The sequence below is a fragment of the Pelecanus crispus genome, chromosome 6 (assembly GCF_030463565.1).
Source record: "Pelecanus crispus isolate bPelCri1 chromosome 6, bPelCri1.pri, whole genome shotgun sequence".
Lineage (NCBI taxonomy): Eukaryota > Metazoa > Chordata > Aves > Pelecaniformes > Pelecanidae > Pelecanus > Pelecanus crispus.
Window position 1 is genome coordinate 2528422 of NC_134648.1, and position 27419 is coordinate 2555840.

At 69.2% G+C, this 27419-nt stretch overlaps 3 protein-coding genes across 3 annotated transcripts; 2 read left to right on the forward strand and 1 right to left on the reverse strand.

Moving 5' to 3' along the window:
- Positions 1 to 1046: 1046 nt before the first annotated feature.
- PPP1CA (protein phosphatase 1 catalytic subunit alpha) lies at positions 1047 to 6058 on the forward strand. The gene is given in 8 exon segments (XM_075712135.1): positions 1047 to 1103; positions 3419 to 3550; positions 3752 to 3982; positions 4443 to 4547; positions 4699 to 4922; positions 5254 to 5343; positions 5345 to 5389; positions 5948 to 6058. Coding segments are annotated over 8 exon segments (993 nt in total). The 5' UTR covers positions 1047 to 1048.
- Positions 6059 to 6434: 376 nt separating this feature from the next.
- Positions 6435 to 8683, reverse strand: RAD9A (RAD9 checkpoint clamp component A). Its single transcript, XM_075713006.1, has 10 exons — positions 8650 to 8683; positions 8485 to 8555; positions 8203 to 8337; positions 7981 to 8095; positions 7802 to 7901; positions 7475 to 7584; positions 7278 to 7384; positions 7139 to 7203; positions 6959 to 7060; positions 6435 to 6828 (listed from the first exon to the last, which is right to left on the reverse strand). The coding sequence occupies exons 1-10, from the start codon at positions 8681 to 8683 to the stop codon at positions 6435 to 6437; spliced, it is 1233 nt and encodes a 410-aa protein (XP_075569121.1).
- Positions 8684 to 15586: 6903 nt separating this feature from the next.
- CLCF1 (cardiotrophin like cytokine factor 1) lies at positions 15587 to 26662 on the forward strand. Its single transcript, XM_075713129.1, has 3 exons — positions 15587 to 15614; positions 22864 to 23030; positions 26171 to 26662. Exons 1-3 carry the CDS (start codon positions 15587 to 15589, stop codon positions 26660 to 26662), a joined length of 687 nt encoding a protein of 228 aa, XP_075569244.1.
- The last annotated feature ends 757 nt before the right edge of the window (positions 26663 to 27419 follow it).

Here is a 27419-nt window from a genome sequence, read left to right on the forward strand (position 1 = left end):
GGCGGGGGCGGCGGGGCCACCGCGGGCAGCAGAGGACGGGGCCGGGGCCAGGGCCCGGGGCCAGCCCGGGGGGGTCACCCGGGGCCGGCTGTAAAACTGACACCGCGGAGCCGAAATGTCAGGGCTGCACCCACCCCCCCGCCCCGGGAGCTATTCCCGACTGTGGCACGGCACGGCATGGCACGGAACGCGGGGAATGGCACGGCACAGCACAGCATGGCATGGCATGGCACACGGGGATTGGAATGGAATAGAATGGAATGGAATGGCATGGCATAGCATGGCACGGCACAGCATGGCATGGCACACAGGGAATGGCATGGCATGGCACACAGGGAATGGCAGAGCATGGCATGGCATGGCACATGGGCAATGGCACAGCATGGCAGACAGGGAACGGCATGGCATGGCATGGCATGGTACATGGGGAAAGGCATGGCACGGCATGGCATGGCACATGGGGAATGGCATGGCATGGCATGGCATGTGGGGAATGGCATGGCATGGCATGACTTGGCATGACTTGGCATGGCACACAGGTGATGGCATGGCATGACGCGGCATGACATGGCACAGCATGGCACACAGGGAATAGCATGGCATGGCATGGCACGGCACAGCACAGCATGGCATGGCATAGCACCCAGGGGATGGCATGGCAGGCAGGGAATGGCATGGCATGGCATGGCATGGCATGGCATGGCACATAGGGAATGACATGGCATGGCACGGCATGGCATGGCATAGCACCCAGGGGATGGCACGGCAGGCAGGGAATGGCATGGCATGGCACGGCACGGCATGGCACGGCATAGCACGTGGGGAATGCATGGCATGGCATGGCACATGGAGGATGGCACAGCATGGCACGGCGCGGCACGGCACACAAGGAATGGCACGGCATGGCACAACACGGCATTCCTCCCAGCCGGCAGGGGGCGCGGTCGCGCCCCGCCTCGCCCCGCCCCGCTCCCGCCGGCCGCTCCCGCCGGGTGCGCGGTGACGTAGGGCGGGGCGGGGAGGGGCGGGGCGGGAGCGTCCGGCGGCCATGGCGGACACCGAGAAGCTGAACCTCGACTCCATCATCAGCCGCCTCCTGGAGGGTGAGCAGCCCCGCCGCCCCCGCGGCCCGACCCCCCCCCGGGGCCCCTGGCAGCCCCGGACCCCCCCCGCCACCGCCTCGGGACCCCCTTAAGAGCTCGGGACCCCCTTAAGGGCCCCGGCCCCCCCCCCAGCGTCCCCAGCCCCCTCTTAAGGGCCCCGGCCCCCCCTTAAGGGCTCCGGCCCCCCCTTAAAGGTCTTCTGCCCCCCCCCCCAACGTCCCCAGTGCCTCCTTAAGGGCCCCAGCCCCCCCCTTAATGGCCTCTAGGCCCACCCCCAGCCCCCCCTTAAGGGCCTCCAGCCCCCCCTTAAAGGCCGAAGCCCCCCCCCCAACCTCTACCCACCCCCAGCCCCCCCCTTAAGGGCCCTAGCCCTCCCTTAAAGGTCTCCAGTCCCCCCCAATGGCCTCAGGCCCCCTTAAGGTCCCCAGACCCCCCTTAAAGGCCCCAGCCCCCCCCCCCAATGTCCCCAGTGCTCCCTTAAGGGCCCCAGGCCCCCCTTAACAGCCTCCAGCCCCCCCCAACCTCTACCCCCCCAGCCCCCCTTAAGGGTCCCAGACCCCCCTTAAAGACCCCAGCCCTCCCCCATGGTCTCAGCCCCCCTTAAGGGCCCCAGCCCCCCCTTAAAGGTCTCCAGTCCCCCCACAACGTCCCCAGTGCTCCCTTAAGGACCCCAGGCCCCCCTTAACAGCCTCCAGCCCCCCCAACCTCTACCCCTCCCAGCCCCCCCCCTTAAGGGCCTCCAGCCCCCACTTAAAGGCCCCAGCCCCCCCCCCCAATGTCCCCAGTGCCCCCTTAAGGGCCCCAGGCCCCCCTTAATCTCTAGCCCCCCCCCCAATGGCCCCAGTGCCCCCTTAAAGGCCTCCAGTCCCCCCCAATGGCCTCAGCCCCCCCTTAAGGGTCTCCAGGCCCCCCTTAAAGGCCTCCAGCCCCCCCCAACCTCTACCCACCCCCCTTAAAGGCCCCAGCCCCCCTTTAAGGGTCCCAGCCCCCCCTTAAAGGCCTCCAAGCCCCCCCCAACCTCTACCCACCCCCCCCTTAAAGGCCTCAACACCCCCCTAAGGGCCCCCAGCCCCCCCCCCCCAACCTCTACCCACCCCCAACGGCGACAATCCCCCCCTAACAGCGTCCAGCCCCCCCAAACGGCCCTGGCCGTCCCGGGGGCTCCCCCGCCGCCAGGCCGGGGCAGCGGGGGGCTCGGCGGGGGAGGTGGGGGCCGTTGTAATTTGGGGGTGGTTTGCAGGGCTGAGCAATGGCTCGGGGTGGGGTCCCTGAGGGGCACGGGTCTGTACCCCAGGGTGGTGGTGGGGGGGGGGGGGCTGGAGCTGAGCCTTCAGGGGTGGGGGGGCCTGGAGAATATGGGGGGCAGGGTTGGGGGGCTGGGGGCTGTGTGTTGGGGGCAGGTAGAGGTGGGGGTCTGGGGCCTGGCTGTTTTGGGGCTGGGTACTGGGGGGCTGTGGAGGGGAGGGGGCCTGGAGATTGGGCTGGGAGGCTCAGGGGAGTGGGGGGCTGCTGGGTTTGGGATAGGCGGGGGGGGGGGGCGGCATTAGGGAATGTGGGGTGAGGGGTGTGTGGGGGCATGGGGGTGCCACATTCAGCAGGCCCTGCGGTTTGGGGGGGGCCTGCCACTACCCCCAGCTCCAGCAGGAGAGGGGTGCCCAGGGGTGGGGGTGTTCCATGCCCAGCCCTCCCTTAACGGCCTCCAGGCACCCCCAAACCTCTACCCACCCCCCTTAAAGGCCCCAGCCCCCCCTTAAGGGCCTCCAAGCCCCCCCAAACCTCTACCCACCCCCCTTAAAGGCTCCAGGCCCCCCCAACCTCTACCCCCCCCCCTTAAGGGCCCCCAGCACCCCCTTAAGGGCCCCCAGGCCCCCCCCCCAAACCTCTACCCACCCCCCTTAAAGGCCCCAGCCCCCACATAAGGGCCTCCAGCCCCCCCAACCTCTACCCACCCCTTAAAGGCCTCGGTCCCCCCATAAGGGCCCCCAGCCCCCGCTTAAGGGCCTCCAGGCCCCCCCCAACCTCTGCCCCCCCCCTAAAAGCCCCAGCCCTCCCTTAATGGCCTCCAGCCCCCCCCCCCAACCTCTACCCCCCCCCCTTAAAGGCCCCAGCACCCCCTTAAGGGCCTGCAGCCCCCCTTTAAGGGCCGTTTCTGGGTGGGGGGGGACACCCCCAAATCCCTCCTGCCAGTCTGTGGGCACGGGGCGTTGCCACGGCCCCGATGCCCGTCCCTCGGTGCCGGCACGTGGGGTGCACGTGGGGCACTGGCGGAGGGCGGGGGGGGGCGTCCCTGACGTCTGTGTCTCTGGTGGGGCCAGTCCAAGGATCGCGGCCGGGGAAGAACGTGCAGCTGACGGAGAACGAGATCCGGGGGCTGTGCCTCAAATCGCGGGAGATCTTCCTCAGCCAGCCCATCCTGCTGGAGCTGGAGGCACCCCTCAAGATCTGCGGTGAGGGCTGGCTCAGCGCCGTGCCAGCCGGGCACCCCAGCCACAGGCTGGGCGAACCCCCGGGATGGGCGCGGGGGCCAAATCGGGGCATCCCGGCACGATCCCGTGCTTCCCCGGGGATGTGGATGGGCAGCGCTGGGGCCCGTTGCGGGGGGTTGTGGGGAACCGGGGTCCCATGCGCACCCTGTGTACCCCCCCCAGGTGACATCCACGGGCAGTACTACGACCTGCTGCGGCTTTTTGAGTACGGGGGCTTCCCCCCTGAGAGTAACTACCTGTTCCTGGGCGACTACGTGGACCGGGGCAAGCAGTCGCTGGAGACCATTTGCCTGCTGCTCGCCTACAAGATCAAGTACCCCGAGAATTTCTTCCTGCTGCGCGGCAATCACGAGTGCGCCAGCATCAACCGCATCTATGGCTTCTACGACGAGTGTGAGTGCTCGGGCCGTGGCCCCCCGCGACCCCGCTGCCATCCCCGCGCACCCCTTCCCCGGCGTCGTCCCCGTGCTGTCCTGCGCCAACCCCTTCTGCAGCTGCCAGGAGCAAGGGGAGTCCCCCTGCCGCCCCCGTGTCCCCCTGCCACCCCTGTGCCATCCCTGTACCCACAACCAACCTGTGCCACCCCAGTGCTCTCCACGCCGAGCGTCCCACGCCCACCTTGTACCCCCACCCGCCAAAAATTTCCACAAGCGTGCGCCCCAGGGACACCCCCTGCGCGACGCAGACCCACGCCACGGCATCGTCCCCGTGCCACCGGGGCCGGCGGGCCTCTGGGCAGCTCTGTGCTTCACCCCGGGGGGCACAAACCCATGCGGGGGGGCTCGTGGGGAGCCCCACGCGCCCCCATATTCCGGAGAGGCAGCGCTAGGCACCCACACCCGCTGCTTCGCAGGCAAGCGGCGGTACAACATCAAGCTCTGGAAGACGTTCACCGACTGCTTCAACTGTTTGCCCATCGCCGCTATCGTGGATGAGAAGATCTTCTGCTGCCACGGAGGTGGGCACGGCCCCGCCCGGGGTTTCGGGGAAGCAGCCACCGGCAGCCAGAGCAGGGAACCGGGAGCTCTGTGCTTCTGGGGGTGCCCAGAGGGGAACAGGGGCTGTTGCCGAAAAGGCAGGACCTGACGATGTCCCCCCGCTCCCCGCAGGGCTGTCTCCTGACCTGCAGTCGATGGAGCAGATCCGGCGGATCATGCGCCCCACGGACGTGCCGGATCAGGGCCTGCTCTGCGACCTGCTCTGGTCCGACCCCGACAAGGACGTGCAGGGCTGGGGCGAGAACGACCGCGGCGTCTCCTTCACCTTCGGGGCGGAGGTGGTGGCCAAGTTCCTGCACAAGCACGACCTGGACCTCATCTGCCGGGCGCACCAGGTACCACCGGGCACCCCGCTGCTGGGGGAGCAGGCGGGTGGATCCCTGGGGGGCAGATTTGGGTCCTCAGTGGGTGCTGGGCATGAGGCGGGCGTTTCTACCCCTAATATTTGCCCCTCCAGGGCAATATTTGCTCTTGGGGCTGCCTGGGTCTGCACAGGTTTGGGTCCTGGGTGGGTATTTCCCCACAGAGGGAGATGTTTGACCTTGGGGGTGTTGGGGGGGCTCGTTGGGACTGTGTGGGCTGGACCCCTGGGGGTATTTGCCATGGGGCCGGGGGTATTCGCCCCAGGTGTTCCCGGCTTAGCGCCGACTCCCGACGCCCGCGCAGGTGGTGGAGGACGGTTACGAATTCTTCGCCAAGCGCCAGCTCGTCACCCTCTTCTCGGCGCCCAACTACTGCGGGGAGTTTGACAACGCGGGGGGCCATGATGAGCGTGGACGAAACGCTGATGTGTTCGTTTCAGGTGGGCTGGGGGCACGGCCGGCGGCGCGGGGGGCAAGCCCGCGGTGACTGTGGGTGGGTGGGGGGTCTGTAAGGAGGACCCCAGTTCCTGCAGGGAGTCGGGGGGGCTGCAGGAGGACCCCAGTTCCTGCAGGGAGTCGGGGGGGGGGGCTGCAGGAGGACCCCAGTTACTGCAAGGTGTCCGGGGGGGGCTACAGGAGGACCCCAGTTCCTGCAGGGAGTCGGGGGGGGGCTGCAGGAGGACCCCAGTTCCTGCAAGGTGTCCAGGGGGGCTGCAGGAGGACCCCAATTCCTCCAAGGAGTTGGGGGGGGCTGCAGGAGGACCCCAGTTCCTGCAGGGAGTCGGCGGGGGGCTGCAGGAGGACCCCAGTTCCTGCGGGGAGTGGGGGGCTGCTGCATGCAGGGCTGGGGGGGCAGGAGGGAGAGCAGGGGGGGTCCCCTGGTGCCCGTGGAGTTGGGGGGAGCCTCCACCCTCAAGGCAGGAGGGGAGCAGGGAGCTGGGGTGGGACGGGCACAGCAGGCAGACCCCCACTCACTTCTTCCCCCTGCCCCTTCCCAGATTTTGAAGCCGGCCGATAAGAACAAGGGCAAATACGGGCAGTTCAGCGGGCTGAACCCCGCGGGACGCCCCGTCACCCCTCCCCGCAACTCTGCCAAAGCCAAGAAATGAGCTGCGAAGCCACCCGCCCCGGCCGGGGCCCGGCCCCCGCCCCCCGCCCTCCTCAGCATCAGGTCGCTTTTCTTTCGACTCGTTTTTTATTTGTAAGAGCCTGCCCCCCCCCGCCCCCGCCACACTCCGCCGAACCAAATACAGCCCCCCGCCCCAGGGCTGGGACCGCTGGGGTGAGGGGGGGGGGAAGCCCAGAGCCCAGCCCTGGGATGGCAGTGGAGGGGTGGGGCAGGAGGATTTTTTGGGAATAAACTTGTAACGTGTCATGGGGGGGGGTGCCTGTGTTTGGGGGCCGATGCTGGGTGGGGGCGGTGGCCGGACGCCGCGGGGGGGGTGTGCGGGGCGGCGTGCCGGTGGTGCCGCGTCCTCGGGGCTCTCAGTACTCGCCATCGCTGTCCTCCGCCAGCACCTCCTGGGTGGGGGCCGGGGTGGCCCCCCCCGGCGTAAGCACCGAGCCAAAAAACAGGGAGCGAAACTGTAGGAAGAGGTGGAGGTCAGGAGGGTGCTGTGCCCGTCCCCTGGCACGCCCATGCCCATCCCAGACCTTCTTGTGAGGCGGTGTCCCCGGCACAGCTCCTTCCTCTTCCCCCTCCTCCTCCTCCTCCTCCTCGTCCTCGGGGTTGCTTTCAGCTGGATGTGGGGTGCGCAAGGGGAAGGTCGGGCTGGGGGACACCCCCGCGCCCTCCTCGTAGGCACTGGTTTCCATGGCAATCATGTAGGATTCGAGGTCATCGGCAAAGTCATCGGATGGGGCGGGCACGTGGGACGCGCTGTGGGGGAGAGCGCGGGTAAAGGGGAGCGGCATGGGGGCTGTTCACTCTGGTCCCTACTGATGGCAGCCGGAGGGGCTGAGCTGCCGCTCTCACCCACCCCCGAGGCTGACACAAGCCCCGCTTTTACCCGTTGGCCGTGGGGGGCTGCGAGCCGCTTTCTGGGTCCGAGAGGGTGGCCAGCACCAGGTGAACCTCCAGCACGGTGTCGTCCAGGGTGAAGACCACCGGCCTGGGGGGCACAGAGAGCCTGAATGGGGGGGTCCAGGGGCAGGGCCAGTACAGGGGGAGCCGTGGCGCCCGTTCCTACCTGCCAGGCACGTCATAATGGATGGCGAGGGGCAGGTTGGAGGCCTCGGCGAAAGTCAGCAGCCCCTGGGGACAAAGGGGGGGTTGAGGGGGGCCAAGGGGTGACCCCGGGGCTGGCGGGGGGCCGGGCAGGGACTCACCCGAAATTCCTTGAGGCAGAAGGTGATGTGGGAGCCCGGGGCCACGGCCATCGTTTGGAACTCGTCCTCGGCCAGCCACAGCTCTGTAACCATCGTCTTGCTCGGCTCTGGGGTGGAGGGGGGGAAAGAGGGGGGTCAGGGGGCTGTGCTGGCACCCCAAAGCCAGGGAAGGGGCACCCCCGCCCCCCTGGGCTCACCTGCGTCGTCTTCCACGTAGTTTCGGAGGCTGATCTTGCCCCCGGGGCCAGCCCCCAGCGTCACCTCAGCCAGCGTCAGGGGGAAGTGGACCACGGCCTCCGCCAGCACCCTGTGGAGGGGGACATGCGGGGGGGGGGGGGGGCTGAGCACCCCAAACCCCGCAGGGACCCCTCCTTCCATCCGCCCCTCATCCCCTTCCGCAGCCCCCCGCCCATCCCAGGGCCACCCCGCTGTCCCTTTTGTGTCCCGCCCATGCCAGTGCCACCCACGTCCCCTGTGCCACCCCAATCTACCGGCAATCCGTCCCCGGTGCCGGTGCCGCTCACCGTGCCGGGGCGCGGAGGCTGCTGGCGCAGCCCCGGGTGTCGAAAATGGCCTGCAGCCGCTCGCACTCCTGGAAGGCCAGGTTGTGGGTCTTGGTGACGCCTGGCAGGGAGGGGACACCGGCTCAGCGGGGTCAGGACCAGCGTGCTGACGAGGCGACGGCACCGGTACCGGCACTCACCGTACTTGCAGTGGAGCTGCACGACCAGGCGGCTGGCGCGGGGTTTGAGCAGGATGAGGCATTTCCACACCGTTTTCTCCAGCGAGGGCAGCGAGCGGAAAATGCCCAGGAAGGACTGCGGGTAAGGGACGGATACGGGGACGGTCACCCCGCCTGTATCCCCCTGCCCACCCTAGAGCAATGGGGGGCTTTGGGGGGTGCCCAGGGGGGTGGGTGCTGCACCTTCATGAGGACTTTGCATCGGAGGAGCTCTCTGTCGGGCTGGGGGCCGCCCGGTTCGTACAGCTGGAAGAAGAGGGGCGCGAAGAGGAAGGAGGCGAAGGCGGAACGCGAGGAGTTGACGGCGCGCAGGGACAGCTGAGGGGGACAGACGGACGGGCAGACGGACGGAGGGTGTTGGCACCCCCTGCCCACCCCCCCAGCAGGGATGGAGGGGGGCTCGGTGGCCCCCCCAGCTCCCAGCCAGGCCCCCCCCCCCCCCCCCAAACACCGGTGCCCCCGTACCCCGCTGTCGGTGGGCTCCAGGTAGAGCTCGTCCCCGATGCGGGACAGGGAGTGCACGGCTCGGCCGAGGACTGGGGGGGGCGAGGGGAATTGGGGGGGGGGGGGGGTGAGGCAGAGCACCCCCGTGCCCCCCCACCCCCGCGCCCACCCCCCGGCCCCGCTCACCTTTGATGTTGCCGCCAGCGACGATGCACTTCATGGCGTGGGACCGGGACCGGGACCGGGACCGGGACCGGGACCGGGAGCGGGCGGGCACCGGGGGGCTTCGCGCCTGCCTGCCCCAGGCCCCGCCCCCGAGCCGAGACCACGCCCCCGACCACGCCCCCAGCCACGCCCCGAGGCCTCGCCCCCACCAGATGGTTGCGTCCGGTGCTCTCGCCCCCCCCCCCTCCCCGCCGATGGACGCGCCCAGATCCCCCCCCCGCCCCGGAACGCCTCGGCCGTGCCGCCCCCCTCCAGCGGCCCCCGGAATGGTCCCACCCGTCCCCCCCCCCCCTATCTACCCGCCAGTGGTTCCGCCCGCTGCACCTCCGCGCCGCGCCGGCACCTTCCCCGCTCCCGCACCGCCCTAGCCCGCCGCCTTCCTATTGGCTGAAAGCTTGCCTCCGTCCCGCCCCCGCCGCCGGCTGATTGGTCGCCGCGGCCGCCTAACGGCCCGGCGGCGCTCTCCACCCGGCGTTCCCGCGCCGGGCTTCGCCTCACGTGATCAGGGGCGGCTCCGCCCCGTGCTCCGGGCGCCCGGCGGCGCGCGCGCGGGCAGGCCCGCCCCCCTCCCCTGCGGTCGCTCGCTATTGGGCGGCGGCAAGGCGCAGGCGCCGCCGGCCTTTGGAGTGACGTGCCGCTCAGCCAATGGGGCCTCGACGGCGAGCGGCGGCTGTGCGCCCCTCCGCACGGTGCCCCGGGCCCCCGCCCGCCCTCGGCCCGGCCCCGGGCCCTCGTCCTGCCCCCGGGGTCCTTCCCTGGGCCCCCTGGCTCGTCCCTGGGCTCTCCCCGGGGTCTGTCCCCTGCCTGCAGCCTGCCAGGCTCCAGCCCTCTCCCGGGGGGGGGGATCCTCGGGGGTCCCCGGGCCTCTCCGAGGAGCCTGTGCCATCCCCCGCCATTTTGGGAGCCTGCGCCACGGCTCTCGGCGCGACCCCGGGCCCACTCCCCTGCCCCTCGGCCACGGCCTTGCTGGGGCTCCAGCCGCCCCCCTCGCAGCGGGGTCCCGGCAGCGCCGGGCGAGCATCCCCTCACACCGGCCTCCCCCTTCCTTCCCAGCAGCGTCCGGGGTCAGGCCGCCCGCCGTCAGCTTCGCCCTCTCCTCCCGTTCCCTTCAGCTCAGCCCCTTCCATCGAGCTGCTGCCGCCAGCCCCTGCCCACGCTCCCGGGGCACGGTGCTCCCCGGTGCCCGCCCGTGGGGCTGGGAAGGGCTGCGGCTCCCCGGAGCCAGGTGCCGTCCTCGCTCCAGTGCCTCCCGGGAGCCCGGTGTTTGGGGGACCCGTGCCTGTGGGCCTCTGCCTGCCAGGCGGTGGCTGAGGGCACGCGGGGATGCCGCACCCAGGTTGGCAGCGGTTCACGGTGTCTCCGTACAGGAACTGCCGGCTGTGGTGTGGTGGAAAGCGGGAAGCTCGTACCTGGAAGGCCAGCGCCGTGTCGGAAGCGGGCGAGGGTACGAAAGCAGTAAAGAGGGTAAGGGGGTCCCGCCGGGGAGGCTGGGCGAGGGGGGAGCTCAACAAATCGCTTTCCTCACGCAGGCAGCCGGCCCGGAGCGACTGGCTCTCAGGTTGGGGCCTCGAGGGAGGCCGGGGGGATCTGGCTGCGAGGAACTTGACTCGCGCTCTCACAGCGGGGTCCTTCAGCCGCCTCCCGCCCGCAGCAGGATCAGCGGCTGCCCAAGTCCCTCCTCCTGGGCTCGGTGGCCGCGGAGCCCAAGCCGAGGGGCCCCAGCGCTCAGCCTGCGGAGCGGGGCTGGCACCCAAGGGGGGAGGCGGGGAGGGGGGCACGGAGCCCCTTTCCTATGGCCGCCGTCCTCCCACACGCAACCACGGCCTCTCCTCCTCCTCTTCTCTTCCCTCTCAGGTGTGCTGCTGGCGCTCGGCGCCTCTCCCAATGCCCCACGTCTGGGATTTTGGACCCGACGCCCCCTCGGCGGCGCATCCCCTCCAGGTACGCAAACTTTCGACCTTTGCGGGGCCGCTCGGTGGGCCAAGCCACGTGCGTGCGGCTGGGCTCGCGCCGCAGGCAGGGAGCTCGGGGGACTCCCCAGCCTGCCTTGGCCTGGGCTCGGGGTCCGGCCCCCCGGGGTCGGCTGGATCTGCCTCCCTCCGCCCCGGGGGTGAGCACTGGCTACCGGCCCCTTCCTCCCAAGAGGAGGAGGAGGAGGACGGGATTGTGTGTGAGCGTCCGTTCCAGCTCTTGAACAGCAGCCGGGCTCCTCTGGAGCCGGCATCCCCAGGAGGGGCTCTGGCCTCGGGGCTCGGCGTTTTATGGGGCTGCGGATAGGACGCAGCTGGCTGCGGTCGTGACACACACACCTCGGCGGTGGCCAAAGCCACGCGCACCCCTCCCTCTTCCCCTGGCCGCCCTGAACCGGTGCTGACGAGGCACCGGGGACCAGGCTGGATACGGGGCCAGGGCCAGGAGCCTGGCAGCCCTCGGGGGGCTCCGGCACCCCCCAGGCTCAGCCCACCCCCGCTCCGCCTCTCCCAGCACCCCGTCGGGCGTCGGGGACCCTCATCCCTGTCACCTTCCCTGCCATCCCTGGGTGACCCGTCTCACCTGGCGGGGCTCGAGGCCGTCTCCCAGCACCGGCGGCTGCCCGCTCCCCCGTGAAGCCACGGCTTCCTTCCCGGCACGGCATCCCGAGCACATGGCGCGGTGCCCTCGCCCAGCCAGCGGCGCGGGGAGACAGACGGACACAGCTGGGCTCCCGCTCCCTGCCCGGCAGGAGGGGACAGGCGCCCGCCACCGCCGGGCCCAATGTCTGCTTCGTGGCCCGGAGACATCCCCTTGGCAGCGCCCCAGGGGTGTCCCCAAGGAGCCAGGACGGCGCCCTGCCTGCCCCAACCCACGGCTCGGAGGGGGCTGCAGGCGTTTTGGGGGTAAAACCCTCCCCGGTGCGGGGCTTTCTGGGTCCGCACTGGCACTCGGGGCGCTCAGCAGCCCCTCTTCTCTCTCTTTCCTCCATCTGCCAGGGGTCCGGGCCGCTGCCGCAGCCCCGGGGTGACGTGGATGGTGCTGGATGTGGAGCTGGGGGGCCGCGGAGGGGCCAGGTAGGGAGGACGGGGGGCCGTGGCGCGGCCGCGGGCGGCGAGCTGCCCGCCGCAAAGGTCAGCAGTGGGAGGCAGGGCCGGCAGCGGCGCCGGGCGAGGGACGAAGGTGAGGTCAGCTGCCCACGGCGCTGCCGGTGACGCGCTCCCCGAGGGCACGGCCTCACCCACGCCGGGCCCTTGCTGGAGCCCGGGGCTGGGCGAGCAGGGTCGTGAGGAAGAGGAGGAGGATGAGGATGATGATGCCTGGCTGGGGCTTTCTGGCGTCTGCCCTGCCTGTGCCTTGTGCCACCGCCGTGCCGGGGCAGGGGCTCCGTTTCGGCAGCGCCGGCTGGCATGGGGCTCTGCGGTGGAGGAGAAGGGGGCTGGGGAAGCCCGGAGGCAGCTGTGGGGAGGAAGGAACCGGCTGTGGGAGGCGGGTGGGGGGTCTTGTGCTGGCTGCTGGCTCTTTGAGGGGGCTGCCACGGCGCTGCCGGATCGGGGGGCTCGTGCCACGTCTGCTGGCCGCATTACCCTCCTCCTCCTCCTCCTCCCCTCTTCTCCCTCAGGTGTTGGCCCAGCGTGAGCCCTGCGGCCCCGGAGCTGGGAAAGTCGCCAGAAACGACCCCGGTGCTGCCTTTTGGGGAGGGGACGGGGCAGCCCCGCTGCCGCCTCGGCAGGCAGGACTTGACACCCCCCGCCAGCCCTGCCGCCGCCACCGGGGCTGGCAGCCGCTCCGGCAGCCCCCGGGGAACGGGAAAGGCGGCTTTTCCCAACTGCTCCGCGCCGCTGGCGGGGGCTGTTTGCTCGAGGGGGGAAACCAGATACCCTGCACCGTGGCTGGGGGAGCGGAGAGGCCGGCCCCATGCCGTACGGGCAGGGGTGGAGGTGGGGGACCCCCTCCGGCACGCTGCCGGGGAGCCGGGGCCAAGGCACCTTCCCTTGGTGGAGCCGCTCTCGCCGGCTCTCCCGCCGGGAAAGCTCCGGCAGCTCCGTCCCGCCACCTCCGTAGCCCTCACCCTCGGGGCTGCGGCACCCCCGGAGCGAGCGCCGGCAAACCTTCGCCTTCCCACCCTTTCGGCATCGCCTTCCCCGCGGCGTGTGGCAGCCGAGCGAGCGGCGGCATCGCCCCGGCCGGAGCAAGGCGGGGAGAAGCCCCCATCTTAAGCAGGGGGATCCAGAGCCGCCCCGGAGCACGTGTGTTGGGTGCTTCCTTGCCCATTCAACACCCAAAATCTGCGCCTCCCAACCAATAAATCGCCCCGGCACCGCCGCAGCGTGTGGTTTATCGGGACGGCGGGTTCGGCACGGAGAGTCCCCGTGGATTTGGGGCACCCCCTTGCTCCGTGCCCTGGAAAAAGCCGGGAGGAGGCGATTGCTGCCGGCAAAGGAGCCGGGAAGGTTCAGACCTGGCCAGGGCCGGGGGGCTGGAATGGAAACAAATCCGCCTTTTACCTCCCGGCCCTTCCCGGCGCTCCCGAGCAGCGCCGGCCGGGCCAGCGTCTTTGTTTTAAACAAAGCTTTTTTTCGGGGGAGCCAGCGCAGGCGAGGACGTTCCCCTCGCCGCCCAGAGAGCCCCTCCGGCCTCCCCTGCTCGCGGCGGCGAAACTCCGCTGGCCTCCGTGGCAGCACCCACTCGTGGGTGTGTGTCACGAGGGGAAGGGACGGGGGGTCCGGCTGGGGGATCGCCCCCGCTGGGGGGGGGTCTGTGCTTGGCCCTGGGGGTCTGCCCTCGCCCCGGCACCCACCCCCGCTCGCCCCGGGTGGGTTATGGGGGTCGCCGCGGGCGTTGCCGAAGTCCCCACGGGCCGCCGGCTCGGGGTGCGTCCTAACGGGGGAGGTTAATTGGGGATGGAAGGGGCTGCTGGCTCCCGCGCCCCACGGGAGGGGGACTGAGGGGGGTCGTCTGCGGGATCGGGCTCCCTCCCCACCCACGCGTGGCCGTGGGGGGTCGGGGGGTGCGGGCAGCGGGAGCTCGGAGCTGGTGGGACCTTGGGGGGGGGGGGGGGGTGAAGCTCCGAGGGGCTCCGGCGGCCGGGACCCCCGACGGCCGCGCTCCCCCCCCCCCCCATCCCCACTCGTGTCCCCGCTCCCCGCCGCTCACCTGCGGCCGCCCGGGGCCGTCCCGGCGGGGCAGCGGCCGCGGTGCTGCGGGTCCCCGCGGGTCCCCAAAGCTCCGGTCCCCGCAGCCGGGAGCGGGGGTGCGGGGAAAGAGGGATGGGGGGGTGTGGGGGGGGTGGGTGTCGGTGCCCCCCGGGACCCCCCCGTCCGAGCGGCAGGGGAGGGGGCTGGCGGCGGCAGAGGAGAGGCGAGGACAGCCTCCCTCTGCCTGCCTGCCTGCCTGTCTGTCTGTCTGTCTGTCTGTCCCGCCACCCGCCTCGCACCGGCCCGGCCCTCCAGCCGCCCCTCCCCGCTTCCACCGCTCCTCTGCCCCTGCCCACGGAGAAGTGGGGGGGGGGGGGGGCAGGCTGGCACCCCACGCCCCCCACACCCCCCCCCAAACCCCCCCACACCCCCTGGCCCCGCTGCGGGGCGGCGAGAGGAGCCGCTCCGCCGCACCTCGCCCCGCTCCCCCCCCCCCCTCCCCTCCCCGGACCCCCCCCCCCCCCCCGCTTCCCCGGGGGACCGGGCTCTCGGCGTGCGGCGGCGGCGGCTCTGCACGTCGTCGGGAGGAGGAGAGGCGAGAGGGCTCCGACCGGCAAATGGGAGCCGCGGTCCCGGTGCGGTGTGCGGGACCCGCTGCCTGCCTGCCTGCCTGCCCGCCCGGGAACACCCCCTACACCCCCCCCCTCCCCAAAGCACGCACCCACCGCCCCGGCCCCGCGTCCCGTCCCGCATGGAGCTGAGAGCAGGTAGGAGACCCCCGCACCGGCCCCGCACCGGCCCCGCACCGGCCCCGCCGCTCCCACTAACAAAAGCCGGGCGGGAGCCAGAACCGGGATTGGGGAGGGGGCGGGGGGGGGGGGGGGGGGGGGGAGAAGCGAAGGGAGGGAGAAATCGGGGAGTGGGGGGGACACCCCCGCACCTACCCACCCCCGCACCCCTCCTGCCCGGCCCGCAGCACCCCGCGGACCCCCGTTCCCCTCCCTCCCCACCGCTCTCCGGGGCACCGGGGCTCGGCTCCAGCCGCCCCGGCTCTGCCCGGCGCCGGGACCCCGGGGATGGGGAAGGGGAGGGGAGGGGAGGGGGGGGGGAAAGGCCGGAGGAGAGGGAGGGAATGAATGGAGCCCGCTCTTGTGTACAATCGCATCAAATACATTCTTGAAAGCAACCTGGTTCTGCTTAACACTTGAAATTTGGAAAGAAAAAAAAAAAAAAAAGGGGAAAAAAAAAAAAAAAAAGAGCGAAGAAGGGAGGCAGCAGCTTGGAGAGGGTGTATGCGAGCTCGCGGGTTTTTTTTTTTTTTTTTTTTTTTATTCTTGCATTCCTGGACACCAATCAAAAGAGCAAATCAAGGGAGGTGGAAGGGGGAAAGGCGGCGAGCGAGGCAGCCGGAGCGTGGTGCGAACCGTGCACGCACTCACACCCCAAAAAACCCACCCAACCCGGACGGCTTCTTTATTTTTTTTTTTATTTTTTCATTTTCATTTTCCAACCTAACACCCAAGCAAACACAAAAAACAAATAGGGAGAGGACCAACAACAACAACAACAAAAAAAGCCAAAAAAAAAAAAAAGAAAAAAAAAAAAAAAAAACCCCAACCAAACCCCCGAGCGAGCGCAAGCGAAGGAGCGAGCCAGGGCAGAGGCGAGCAGGCGGGCTCGGCCGGCCGCTCGGGGCGCGGAGCAAGAGCCAAGCCCCCCCGCTTTGGGCTCCTCTCGCCTCCCCCTTCTGCGCCTTCCGTCCCCCCCAAACCCCACCCCGCACCCCGACTATGCTAAATGTTGCTGGGGAGCTCTCAGGTAAGACCGAGCTGCTGGGTGCTGCCGGCCGGGGCCGGGGCGGGGGGCTGCCTGCGCTCTGCCTGCCATGGTTTTTCCTTTCCGAGCCACTGCTGATTTTAATTTGATGTGATTAAAACGTCTGTCTGGCTTTGGGATTGATTTAAGACTTTCCCCTCTCTGGGTTTTGGGTTTTTTTTTTTTTGCCTTTTTTTTTTTTTTTTTTTTTTTTTTTTCCTTTCTCTCCTTCCCTCTTTTCCATGCATGTTTGTGATTACCAGGGAGGGAACCGCCGCTGAGCACGGAGAATTAAACCCCGGGACTGACAGAGGGGAGGAAAAATGAAAGTCACTGGGATTTGGGGGGGCAGGAAGAGTTCTTTTTCCTGCCCCGGGGCTGGATTGCGGGGCTTGCCACGGAACGCTTTTGCTGGAGCGGGCGAGATTCCTCTGGGAGATGGCAGCGGGATTTTGGGGTGCCGGGGAAATGTCGCTCTCCGGAGGGGACCCTCCCCCGGGCTCCGGCTGCGGCTGCGGGATGGTTTTGTTCCCCCAGCGCGAGCGGGGACTGGGAGAGCCAGGGCGGTTGGGGGCCTGGCCGGCCCCATGGCACACAGGGATCGGGGGGCTCCTCGCCTGGAAAGGACGGGGAAAATGCTGGAAAACACCCTTAAAAGGTCAAACTGTGGGCGCCGCGAGGCTCCCTGGGCTCCCACCCGGCGGCACCGGGGCCGGGGCAGCACGAGGCCGGCGCTGGGTTTGGCTCCGGCTCCCGCGGTGCCGGTGTGACGCAGGACGGGCAAAGCGGGGCGAGCGCTGGGGAACCGGAAAAGCGAGGCCGGGATCCCGAGCGGCTCCATCGCTCTCCCTCGCCCTTTTCCTCTCCCCCTTCCCGCCTGCCGCCGGGGCCGGTGGACGTGACCAGGGAGCCGGTGGCACAACCGGACGCCGGTGGCACAGCCGGACCCCGGGGCCTGCGGTCAGCGGGCGGCCGGCACCGGGATGGGCAGGGAAGGGGACGCCGAACCCGCTACGGCGGGAGGAGCCGTGGGGCGAGATCCCGGCCGCCTCGGCCCTGCTCCCCATTTTGGGGCATCCCCGGCCGGCCGCAGCCCAGCCTTTCGGCCGCGGCAGGGCTCGGGGACGCTCGGCAGCACCGGTGTCGCCGCGCCTATTTAGCAGGCTGCGCGAGGGCACGGTGGCGGCGCACATCTGGGCTGCATTAGGCGCAGCCCGCGAGCAGCCTCCGAAGGGAAATGCGGAGGGCTCTGCTTACAGGGCCGGGCTGGGGGGAAGATTTATGCCCTGCTAAGTGGCACGGAGCTCCATAAATCACCCCCCCACACACCCCTGCCCCGCTCCTACCTGCCTGGCCGCCGGCGCAGCACCCGTCCCCCGCCGTGCCGTGGGGGCTGGCACCCCGCTGCCCGGCACAGGGCGCCCGGCAAAGCACACGGGGATGCGCTCGCCCCGGCGCAGACGGGACATCTGGGCGGCAGCCGTCCTGGCTTGCGCCGGCAAAGCGCCGGCCCGGCGGTGCCGTGGCCTGTGGGTGACGGAGGTGTCCTGGGCTTTGCCAGGGTGCTGGGGGACGTGGGGCCGGCGCGGGGCGTCAGGGCTTGGCCGTCGCCAGCGGGCACGGCCACACAGAGCTGCCGGCCCCACGCTAGCCCGGCAAGGTCCCCGTGGCACGGTGGTGGCCGCCGGCTGGGAGATGCCGGCGGATCCGGGAGTGCCAGGGGATGGGGAGGGATGTGCCACGCAGGGCTCCGTAGCGCCACGTGCGCTGGCACCGGGGATCCCACGCGCCGCCGGAGAGGGGACGGCCCGGCTCTGGTGCTGGGCTCGCCGTGGCCGCACCGGCGAAGCACCCGAAGGCGGTGCCGGGGCGGCTGGCGATGGGCAGCCCGCGGGTCCGGGGGGCTGCGCGGCTCCGTGACCCGCGCCGGGAAGGCGGCCGGGGTGCCTCGCATGGCTCGCGGGTGCCGGCGGCGGTGGGTGCCGTGCCCGTGCCAGGCCGGCTGTGCGTGCGGGGCGGTGGGATCTGGTTGGGATTAGGGGCCTGCGCCCCCCTCGCCGGCGGGGGTGTTTCCATCGTGCCGCTGGCTGGAGCCGGATGGGAAATCCAGGCCCAGCTAATTACGGCCTCGCTGGAGTCTCCCGTGCGCGGCCGCATTTATAAACAGACGGAGGAGACAGGATGTAAACACTCAGTGCTGCGAGCGCAGGCACGGCCGGCGCGGGGGGGACGCGGGGCCGTGCTCACCCCACCCGCTCACCCGCCGGCGGCTTCGCTCGGCGGGAGCCGTGCGGGGACAGGGAATTCGGCGGGGGCCCGGTGGGCGCCGGGAGCTGCAGGCAGGGGCGAGGCAGGGGCTGCAGGCAGGGCTGGTGGGTTTTGGTGGCTCCCGGAGAGCTCGGGGTAGGACGGAGGTGTGGGCTGGGAGCAGGCAGGTGGTATCCCATGGGATGGGATGGGATGGGATGGGGACCCCGCGACAGTGGCCGTGGCCCCTGTTGGAGAGCAAGGACGTGTCCTTGCCATCCGAGGATGGACGTGTCCGTGCCATCCGAGCTCGGGGACCGCCGTGATCACCGACGTCCGGGCGCAGGGCGCGTGGAGAGCACAAGCATCCTCACGTCTCCACCGTCCCGGCTCCACCGCGCTGCTGCTGCTGCGCCGGCCGGCCGGGCGCCACGGCCTCACCTCCCCAGCCACGGCGGGGTTAAATGCCAGCGGCATGGGGACACCGAGGTGTCTGTCCTTGCACCCTTGAGCATCGCCCGCTCCAAGACCCACGGAGCGGCGGGCAGAGGCTGGCTGCCGCTTTGGGCAGCGAAACCGCCCCGTGACGGCGCGCGGGGAAGGGTTAAGCGGTGCCGGTCGGGGTGGCCGGCAGCCCTAGCCGGGAAGGTGGCCGCTGCCCCGTTGCCTGCTCCCTGCCTTGCCCGCAGGCAGGGCGACTTTGTCCTCAAGGCCGCGTTCGTGCCTGCTCGCCGCGGGACCTCCCGGGCCGGGGATGGGGCCGCGGGGCGGGATGGGGCTCTGCTCGCCGCTGGACACCGGCCCATCAGATACGGCAGCTCCCGCCGCGGTGCTGGGGGCCGGCTTGGCTCTGAGCGCTGCCCGGCAGCTCCGGAGCGAGGGTCCCCCCTTCCCGGCTGCCGCCCCCGCCCCGGGCGCCGCTTTTGCAACGAGGGTTTCGGGAAAAGGGCTCTGGGCGGCTTTTGTGGTCGCTCCTGACCTCGGCGGCTCTGCCCACAGCATGCCCGGGGAACAGCTCACCCGGCACCGTGGCTGCGCTCCCGCCTCGGCCGCTCGCCGGGAGGTCTGGCCAGCGTCGGCCGCGGGGGTGGGTGGCCGGCGGGAGGGCAGGGGTCCCGCCGGCGCGCCCGCGGCTCCGCGCGCATCCCACCGAAGGCGGCCGAGCCAACGTCCCTGCCGCCACGTGCGCGAGGGATGCCCGCGGCACCGCCGGTGCCTCCTGCCGCCCGCCGCAGCCCCTCGGCCTCAGCAGCATGGGTGCCCCGGGCGCGCTGCCGGCACTGCCTGACGGAGCCATGGGGTGCCCGGTCCCATGCCCCCGGTTGCCCCGGTTGCCCCCAGGGCTGAGCGAGTGACCCCCGGGCAGCCACGCCGGGAGCTGCTTACGTGGGCTGGGAGCATCCTGGCCGGGCTCCAGGGCCGGTTTTGAAACCCTCGGGCTCTTCCTCTCCGACGTCACCGGGATCCAGCTGTGCCGGCCCCGCGCCTCCCTCCTCCCCACCGCCGCCGCTGCCGCCGCCGCCATTGTCTGTGCCGGTGCCCAGACATTTTCTACCTGGTGCCGAGCCGCTGTGACCGGGGTGGGCGAGGGAGAGCAGCTGTTCCGTGGGGTACATGGCATGGCTGGGCCACCACCGCTGTGCCATGGCCACCGTCACCGCTGTGCCACCCACACAGACGTATCTGTGCCACGGCCACCGCCGTGCCACTCGCATTGCTGTGCCATGGCCGTGTCTGTGCCGTGGCCGCCACCATGCCGTGACCGTGTCTGTGCCGCTGCCATGCCGTGGCCACCGTCACCGCTGTGCCACGGCCACCATCGCCACTGTGCCGCCGCCACTGCGGTGCCATGGCCACCGTTACGCCACCACCATGGCCGTGCATCCCGCCGCCTCCTGGCCTTCGGCTATCCACCTCCGCATCCCCTTCCTCCCTCCTCCTCATCCTCACGCTCCTCCACCCGTGTCCCGGCCACCTGCCCGGGAGCTGCCGGCGGCTCCGTCCCCACCGCGGCCCTGCCAACCCCGGCCCCCCAGCCCGGCTCCCCCGGCTGTGTTTGGTTTGGCCGCGGCAAGGCCGGGGCTGGTGTAAATCCCGCGCTGGAAACTCGAGCCGGTGGCGGCGGCGGGCGAGGGTCCGGCCAGCCCAGCGTGCCGGGGCTCGGCCAAAGCAAACACCCGGGGGCGGGTGAGTCACCGTGGCGGGTCCCCCCCCACCCCGCCGCCCGTCCCACGCACGCTTGCACGCACGCGAGGCAGGACGGTGGCACGCTCCACGCACCGGGCCGCGCCGGCACGCCACGGGCAAGCGGCTGCACGTGCCCACCGCGGGGCACGGCCGCGTGTCGGGGCGCCTGGGCTCGAGATAAGTCGGCGGTGTGCGTGCGCCGGCATGCGCCGTGTGTGTCACACGTGGGCGCAGCGTGTCACGCGCCTTCGCGGTGCGTCACGCGCCCAGGCCGCGCCGCACACTTGTACGGTGCATCATGCGTGCACGGATTGTTGCACACTTGTATGGGGTGTCACGCGTGCATGGCGTGCCGCAAACTTGTATGGTGTGCATCATGCACGGCGTGTCGCATGCTTGTATGGTGCCTCATGCACAGCGCGTCGCACACTTGTATGGTGTGTCATGCACGGTGTGTCGCACGCTTGTACAGTGCATGATGCATGGTGTGTCGCACGCTTGTGCGGTGCATCATGTGTGCATGGCGTGTCGCACACTTGTATGGTGTGTCATGCACGGTGTGTCACACGCTTGTGCAGTGCATGATGCATGGTGTGTCGCACGCTTGTACAGTGCATGATGCATGGTGTGTCGCACGCTTGTGCGGTGCATCATGTGTGCATGGCGTGTCACACACTTGTATGGTGTGTCATGCACGGTGTGTCACACGCTTGTGCGGTGCATCATGCATGCACAGATTGTCGCACACTTGTACAGGGTGTCACGCGTGCATGGCGTGCCGCAAACTTGTATGGTGTGCATCATGTGTGGCGCGTCACACACTTGTACAGTGCGTCACGCGTGCACAGCGTCGCAAACTTGTATGGTGTGTCATGCACGGCATGTTGCACACTTGTATGGTGCATCATGCGTGCACAGCTTGTCGCAAACTTGTATGGTGTGTCACGCGTGCGTGGCGTGTCACAAACTTGTATGGTGTGCGTCATGCATGGTGCATCACACACTTGTATGGTGTGTCACGCATGCACGGCGTGTCTCACACTTGTATGCTGTGTCATGCATGCACAGTGTGTTGTAGGGTGTGTCATGTGTGCACGGCGTGTCACAAACTTGTATGGTGTGTCATGCATGGTGTGTTGCACACTTGTATGGTGCGTGATGCGTGCACGGTGCATCGCACACTTGTACAGTGCGTCATGCGTGCACAGCCTGTTGCACATTTGTACGGTGTGTCATGCCTGCATGGCGTGTCGCACGCTTACGTGGTGTGTCACGCATGCACGGCGCGTCACACACCTTTGCGGTGCATCGCACATGCACTGCGTGTCACACGCCTGCGCAGCGTGCATCCACACGCTCGCGTGGTGTATCCCACGCGTGCACGGCGTGTCACGTGCCTGCGCGGTACGTGACGGTCCTGCACGGCGCACTGCACGCCTGTACGGCGCACCACGTACCCTCACGGCGTGTCGCACACATGCATGGTGCGTTACAGCCGTGTGCAGCACGTCGTACGCGCGGCGTCTCACGCCCGCGGGGTCCGTCACACGTGCGCGTGGCGTTTCACGTGCTCGCGTGACGAACCGCGCCGTGTGTTGCGCGCCCACGGGGCGCATCGCTGGCATGAGCGGTGTGTTGCACGCCCGCAGGGAGTTGCACACCCGTACGCTGCTGGGAGCCGGGTCTCTCCCCGCCTTGGGGGCTGCCGGGTACCCACCGCGGCAGGGCTGGCACAGCCGGAGTCAGGGTGTCCCCGAGGACCCTCGTGCGTCACCGGGGTTTGGCTGCTCCCGGCTTTCCGAAACCTCCCGGCGGCTCGTGACGGGGAACGGTGACGCGCGAGGGCACCACGGGGCTCCCGCCGGCCTCGCCGCTCTTGGGGGGGCCACGGCGGGTGCTGCCCACGCCGGGAACCCCGCCGAACCCTGCGGTGATGAGCTGTGCCGGCGGTGGGTCTTCCCGGCGGAGGAGTTGCCGGGAAGCCCGGCTCCGGCCTGCCGAGAGGTGCCAGTTGGCCGGGAGCATCCCGACCACGGGCCGTGACCTTTGCACAACCGCCGGCTAACGAGGCCGGAGCTCGTTAAGGCCGCCCTGACGTCAGGAGCGATGACGGGGAGCCGGCCGGCGCTTTCCGGCAACCTCGGCAAAGGTCACCCCATGCCCCGGCCACCCCTGGGGGGGTCCCTTGTCCCAAATCTCCCCTTCCCTGGGGCCCCTTGGTCGGGGGGTCCCTGCTGCCGGCAGCCCCGCGGGATGCCCGGCCCGCTGCGGCAGCGCTGGTGGGTGAGTTGCCGTGCCCAAATATAACCCGGCCGTGCCGTCCCGGCGGGAGCGCGGCGAGCCGCGCTCGCTCCAGACCATATAAAGGATTGTTGCTGCAGCCCGCGGGCGGGAGCACGCCGAGGGGAGCCCGGCTTTCGGCGGCGCTGGCGGGGTCAGCGCGGCACGGCGGGGGTCCCCGCTGCACCAGCTGTGCCGGCACCGTCGCTCTGGGCTGCCGGCACTGCTCTTGGCCATGCCGCGGCATGAGGTGCCCTGTGCCAGGGTGGGTGCTGAGCTGTCGCAGGCGTGGGCGCCCCTCGACCGGCGACGCCTCGCCTTTCCGTGCCTCAGTTTCCCCACTTGCAGGTGGGTTGCCCCGCAGGGTGGGGGTTTTGCCGGGCTCAGCCGTGCCGCGCCGAAGGGCAGAGCGACCGGTGGTGCCGGGGGGTCCTGCCCGCAGCCGGCGCGTCCCTGGCACCCCAGGCCCACGGAGGGTGGGAGAAGGGGACCCCCCGCCAAACTTGTGCCCCCTCCCTGAGGCGCCGTCTCCCCGCAGGAGACTCTTGGGGGATCTTCACCTTCTTGTGCGCCGCGCTCTGCAACCTGCCGGCGCTGCCCGCCCTGAACTGCACGGAGGAGCTGGGCGCCGGCCAGTCCATCCAGAAGACGTACGACCTGACCCGCTACCTGGAGCACCAGCTCCGCACCCTCGCCGGCACCTACGTGAGTAGGGGCTCACCCGTGCCGTACCCCTGCCCCGTTCATCCTTCCCGTGTCCAGTTCCCCTGGGAGACTTGGGGTTCCCCGGAGCGGGTGCACCCCACCGGGGTCCTGCGCCCACCCGCTCCTGGGCGGCGGGGGGCCGTGCCCGTGGGGAGGGGAGCGGCTGCCCCGTTGCGGCGGCGGGTAGGGTGAGGGTGGGCACACGCGTGGGGGGATGTGCATGTGTGGGGTTATGCACGCGTGTGGGAGCGCGCCTGCGTGCCTGCACACGCGTGTGTGCGTGCGTCGGTGGGGCTGCCTGCATGCGGCTACACATATGTGCGTGGGTGTGCGTCAGCGTGGCTGCCTGTGCGTACACATGTGCGTGCATTAGCGTGCCTGCATACATGTGCCTGCACATGTGTGTGTGTATACTTGTGCATCAGTGTGCCTGCATGCGTGCACACCTGCACACCTTTGTGTGTCTGCATGCACATACGCGTGTGTGTACATTGGTGCGGCTGCACACGTGTGCCTGCACACCTTTGTGCATGTGCATCGGTGTGCCTGCCCGTGTGTGCCTGCACATATGTGTGTGCTTGTGCATCAGTGTGGCTGCAGGTGCGCATGCCAGCACGTGCGTGTGTGCATTGGAGTGCCTGCATGCATGTGTGCCTGTACACCTGTGTGCCTGCACATGCATGTGTGCCTGCATGTACATGTGTGCATGTGCATCTGTGCCTACACATGCATATGTGTCTGTGCATCTGTGTGCCTGCACATACATGTGTGCGTGTGCACCTGTGTGCATTTGCGTCTGTGTGCTTGCACATACATGTGTGTCTGCACATACGTGTGTGTGCATGTGTGCCTTCACATACATGTGTGCTGTGCATCTATGTGTTTGCACATACGGGTGTGCCTGCACATACATGTGTGCATCTGCATATGTGCAGGCATATACATGTGTGTGCCTGCACATGCATGTGTGCATCTGTGTGCCTGCACATGCATGTATACATGTGCATGTGTGTGCCTGCACGTGCATGTGTGTGCATCTGTATGCCTGCACATGCGTGTGTGCGTGTGTATCTGTGTGCTTGCACGTACATATGTGCGTGTGCCTCTGTGTGCCTGCACGTACATGTGTACGCGTGTCCCTGCACGTGCGTGCGCATCTGTGTGCCTGCACATACACGCAGGTATGTGCGTCACTGTTCCTACACACACACACACACGCATGCCTGCACGCACGTGTGCATGTGCACACGCAAGGCGCATCCTTGCCAGGTCTCCCTGCCCATGACTCCCCGGCCACACGTGTGCCGTAGCACGCCCTGTAGCTGCAGGTGCCATGTTGGCACCCACGTGCCCTTGGCCGGTGCCAGCGGTGCCGGTGCTGCCCACCTTCCCGGGGGCCGTGGGTCTCCCCAGCCGTGCCCGGCTGCACCCGTGCCGGCGGCCAAGGAAATGTCTCATCGGCTGAGGCCCGGGAGCCGCCCCGCGCCCTCCGGCACAGGGTGCAGGCAGGGGTGCAGGCAGCCGCCTCTCCCTGCCCGCCGGCGGCACCGGCTCACCGGTTCCCCATCTCTGCCCTGACGTGCCCCCGGTGCTGCCGGCTGGTGGGTGACGAGGGTGGCAGTGCCGTGGGGCTGGGTGCAGGTGGGGCTCGACCCCACCGGTGGGTGCCTGCAGGTCTGTGGGCACGGTGAGCGGGGTGGGGAGACCGGGGGCGCGATGGGGAGAGGGACCTGGAGGCTGGGGACATGGGTGGGTGGGACACTGGGGACATGGTGGGCACGTCCTTGTGGGGCACATGGGCAGGGGGACATGGAGACTGGGGACATGCTGGGCACGTCCTTCTGGGGGACATGGGATGTGGGACACGGTGGGCATGTCCTCCTGGGGGACATGGGACCTGGGCAGGGGGAGATGGGATGTGGGCAGGGGGACATGGAGACCAGAGACATGGTGGGAGTGTCCTCCTGGGGGACATGGGACCAGGGACATGGTGGGCACTTCCACTTGGGGGACATGGGATGTGGCCAGGGTGACATGGAGACCAGGGACATGGTGGGCATGTCCTCCTGGGGGACATGGGACGTGGGCAGGGGGACATGGAGACCGGGGACATGGTGGGCATGGAGACCAGGGACATGAAAGGGAAGGGGACGTGGTGGGCACGTCCAGCTGGGGGACATGGAGACCTGGGATGTTGGGGACATGGAGACTGGGGACATTGTAGGCAGGGGGGGCATGGAGACCTGGGACATGATGGGAAGGGGGGACATGACGAGCAGGGGGACGTGGTGTGCAGGGGGACATGGAGACCTGGGATGTTGGGGACATGGAGACTGGGGCCACGGTGAGCAGCGGGGCACGGAGACCTGGGACATGATGAGCAGGGGGACATGGTGTGCAGGGGGACATGGAGACCTGGGATGTTGGGGACATGGAGACTGGGGCCATGGTGTGCAGGGGGACATGGAGACCTGGGATGTTGGGGACATGGAGACTGGGGCCATGGTGAGCAGGGGGACATGGAGACCTGGGATGTTGGGGACATGGAGACTGGGGACGTTGTAGGTGGGGGGGGGACATGGAGACCTGGGACATGATGGGAAGGGGGGACATGACGAGCAGGGGGATGTGGTGTGCAGGGGGACATGGAGACCTGGGATGTTGGGGACATGGAGACTGGGGCCATGGTGAGCAGGGGGACATGGAGACCTGGGATGTTGGGGACATGGAGACTGGGGACATTGTAGGCAGGGGGGGGACATGGAGACCTGGGACATGATGGGAAGGGGGGACATGACGAGCAGGGGGATGTGGTGTGCAGGGGGACATGGAGACCTGGGATGTTGGGGACATGGAGACTGGGGACATTGTAGGCGGGGGGGGACATGGAGACCTGGGACATGGTGTGCAGGGGGACATGGAGACTGGGGCCACGGTGGGCAGCGGGGCACGGAGACCTGGGAGCCACGGAGAGCGGGGACCTGATGGGAAGCGGGATGTGATGGGCAAGGGGACAGAGAGTCCTGGGACGAGGGGGACATGGAGACTGGGGACACGGTGGGAGGGAGACCGGCGACAAGGGGGTCCTCAGCGTCCCCCGCGGCACCCCCCCGATGCCTGACAGCCCGATTCCCTTGCAGCTGAACTACCTGGGCCCCCCCTTCAATGAGCCCGACTTCAACCCCCCGCGGCTGGCGCGCGCCGAGCGGGTGCCCAGCGCCACGGTGGACTTGGACCTGTGGCGGGGCTTGACCGACAACGCCCGCCTGGCCGCCAACTACCGCGCGTACAGCCGGCTGCTCTGCTACCTGCGGGCGCTGGACGGGCAGGCGGGCACCGCCGAGCTACGCCATCGCCTCGGCCATTTCTGCTCCAGCCTGCAAGGGTTGGTGCTCAGCATCGCCGGCGTCATGTCCTCCTTGGGTTACCCGCTGCCCGCCGGGCCAGCCGGGCCCCCCGCGCCTCCCGGTACCCCCGTGGCTCCCAATGACTTCCTCAAGAAAATGGATGATTTCTGGCTGCTGAAGGAGCTGCAGACCTGGCTGTGGCGCTCGGCCAAGGACTTCAACCGCCTCAAGAAGAAGGTGCCGCCCGCCGTGGTCACGCTGCGCCTGGAGGCGAGGGGCTTCTGAGCCCCCCGCCCCGATGGCCCCCCCCCCCCCCCAACCCGCCTCGCTGGGGTGGGGATGGGGCTCCTGACCCCGAGGGGCCACCGCACGTCCCCATCGCTGTGCCTTGCAGGATGGGGCTCCTGACCCCCAAGTGCCACCACAGCCACCCGTGTCCCCTCTCCGTCACCACACTGTGCCTTGAGAAATGGGGATCCTGACCCTGAAGTGCCACCACGGCCACCCTGCATCCCCATCATCACCTCACTGTGCCTTGAGAAATGGGGCTCCTGACCCCAAAGTGCCACCAAAGCCACCTCACGTCCCCACCATCATCACAGTGCCTTAAGGGACAGGGATCTTGACCCCAAGTGCCACCAAAGCCACCCATGTCCCCTCTCCATCACCAGTGTCCCTTGAGAAATGGGGTTCCTGACCCCAAAGTGCCACCATGGCCACCCCACAGCCCCACCATCATCACAGTGCCTTAAGGGACAGGGATCCTGACCCCAAAGTACCACCATGGCCACCTCACGTCCCCACCATCATCACAGTGCCTTAAGGGACAGGGATCTTGACCCCAAGTGCCACCAAAGCCACCCATGTCCCCCCTCCATCACCAGTGTCCCTTGGGAAATGGGGTTCCTGACCCCAAAGTGCTGCCATGGCCACCCCACATCCCCACTGTCACCATGCTGTGCCTTAAGGGACGGGGCTCCTGACCCCAAAGTGACACCATGGCCACCCCACAGCCCCACCATCATCACAGTGCCTTAAGAGA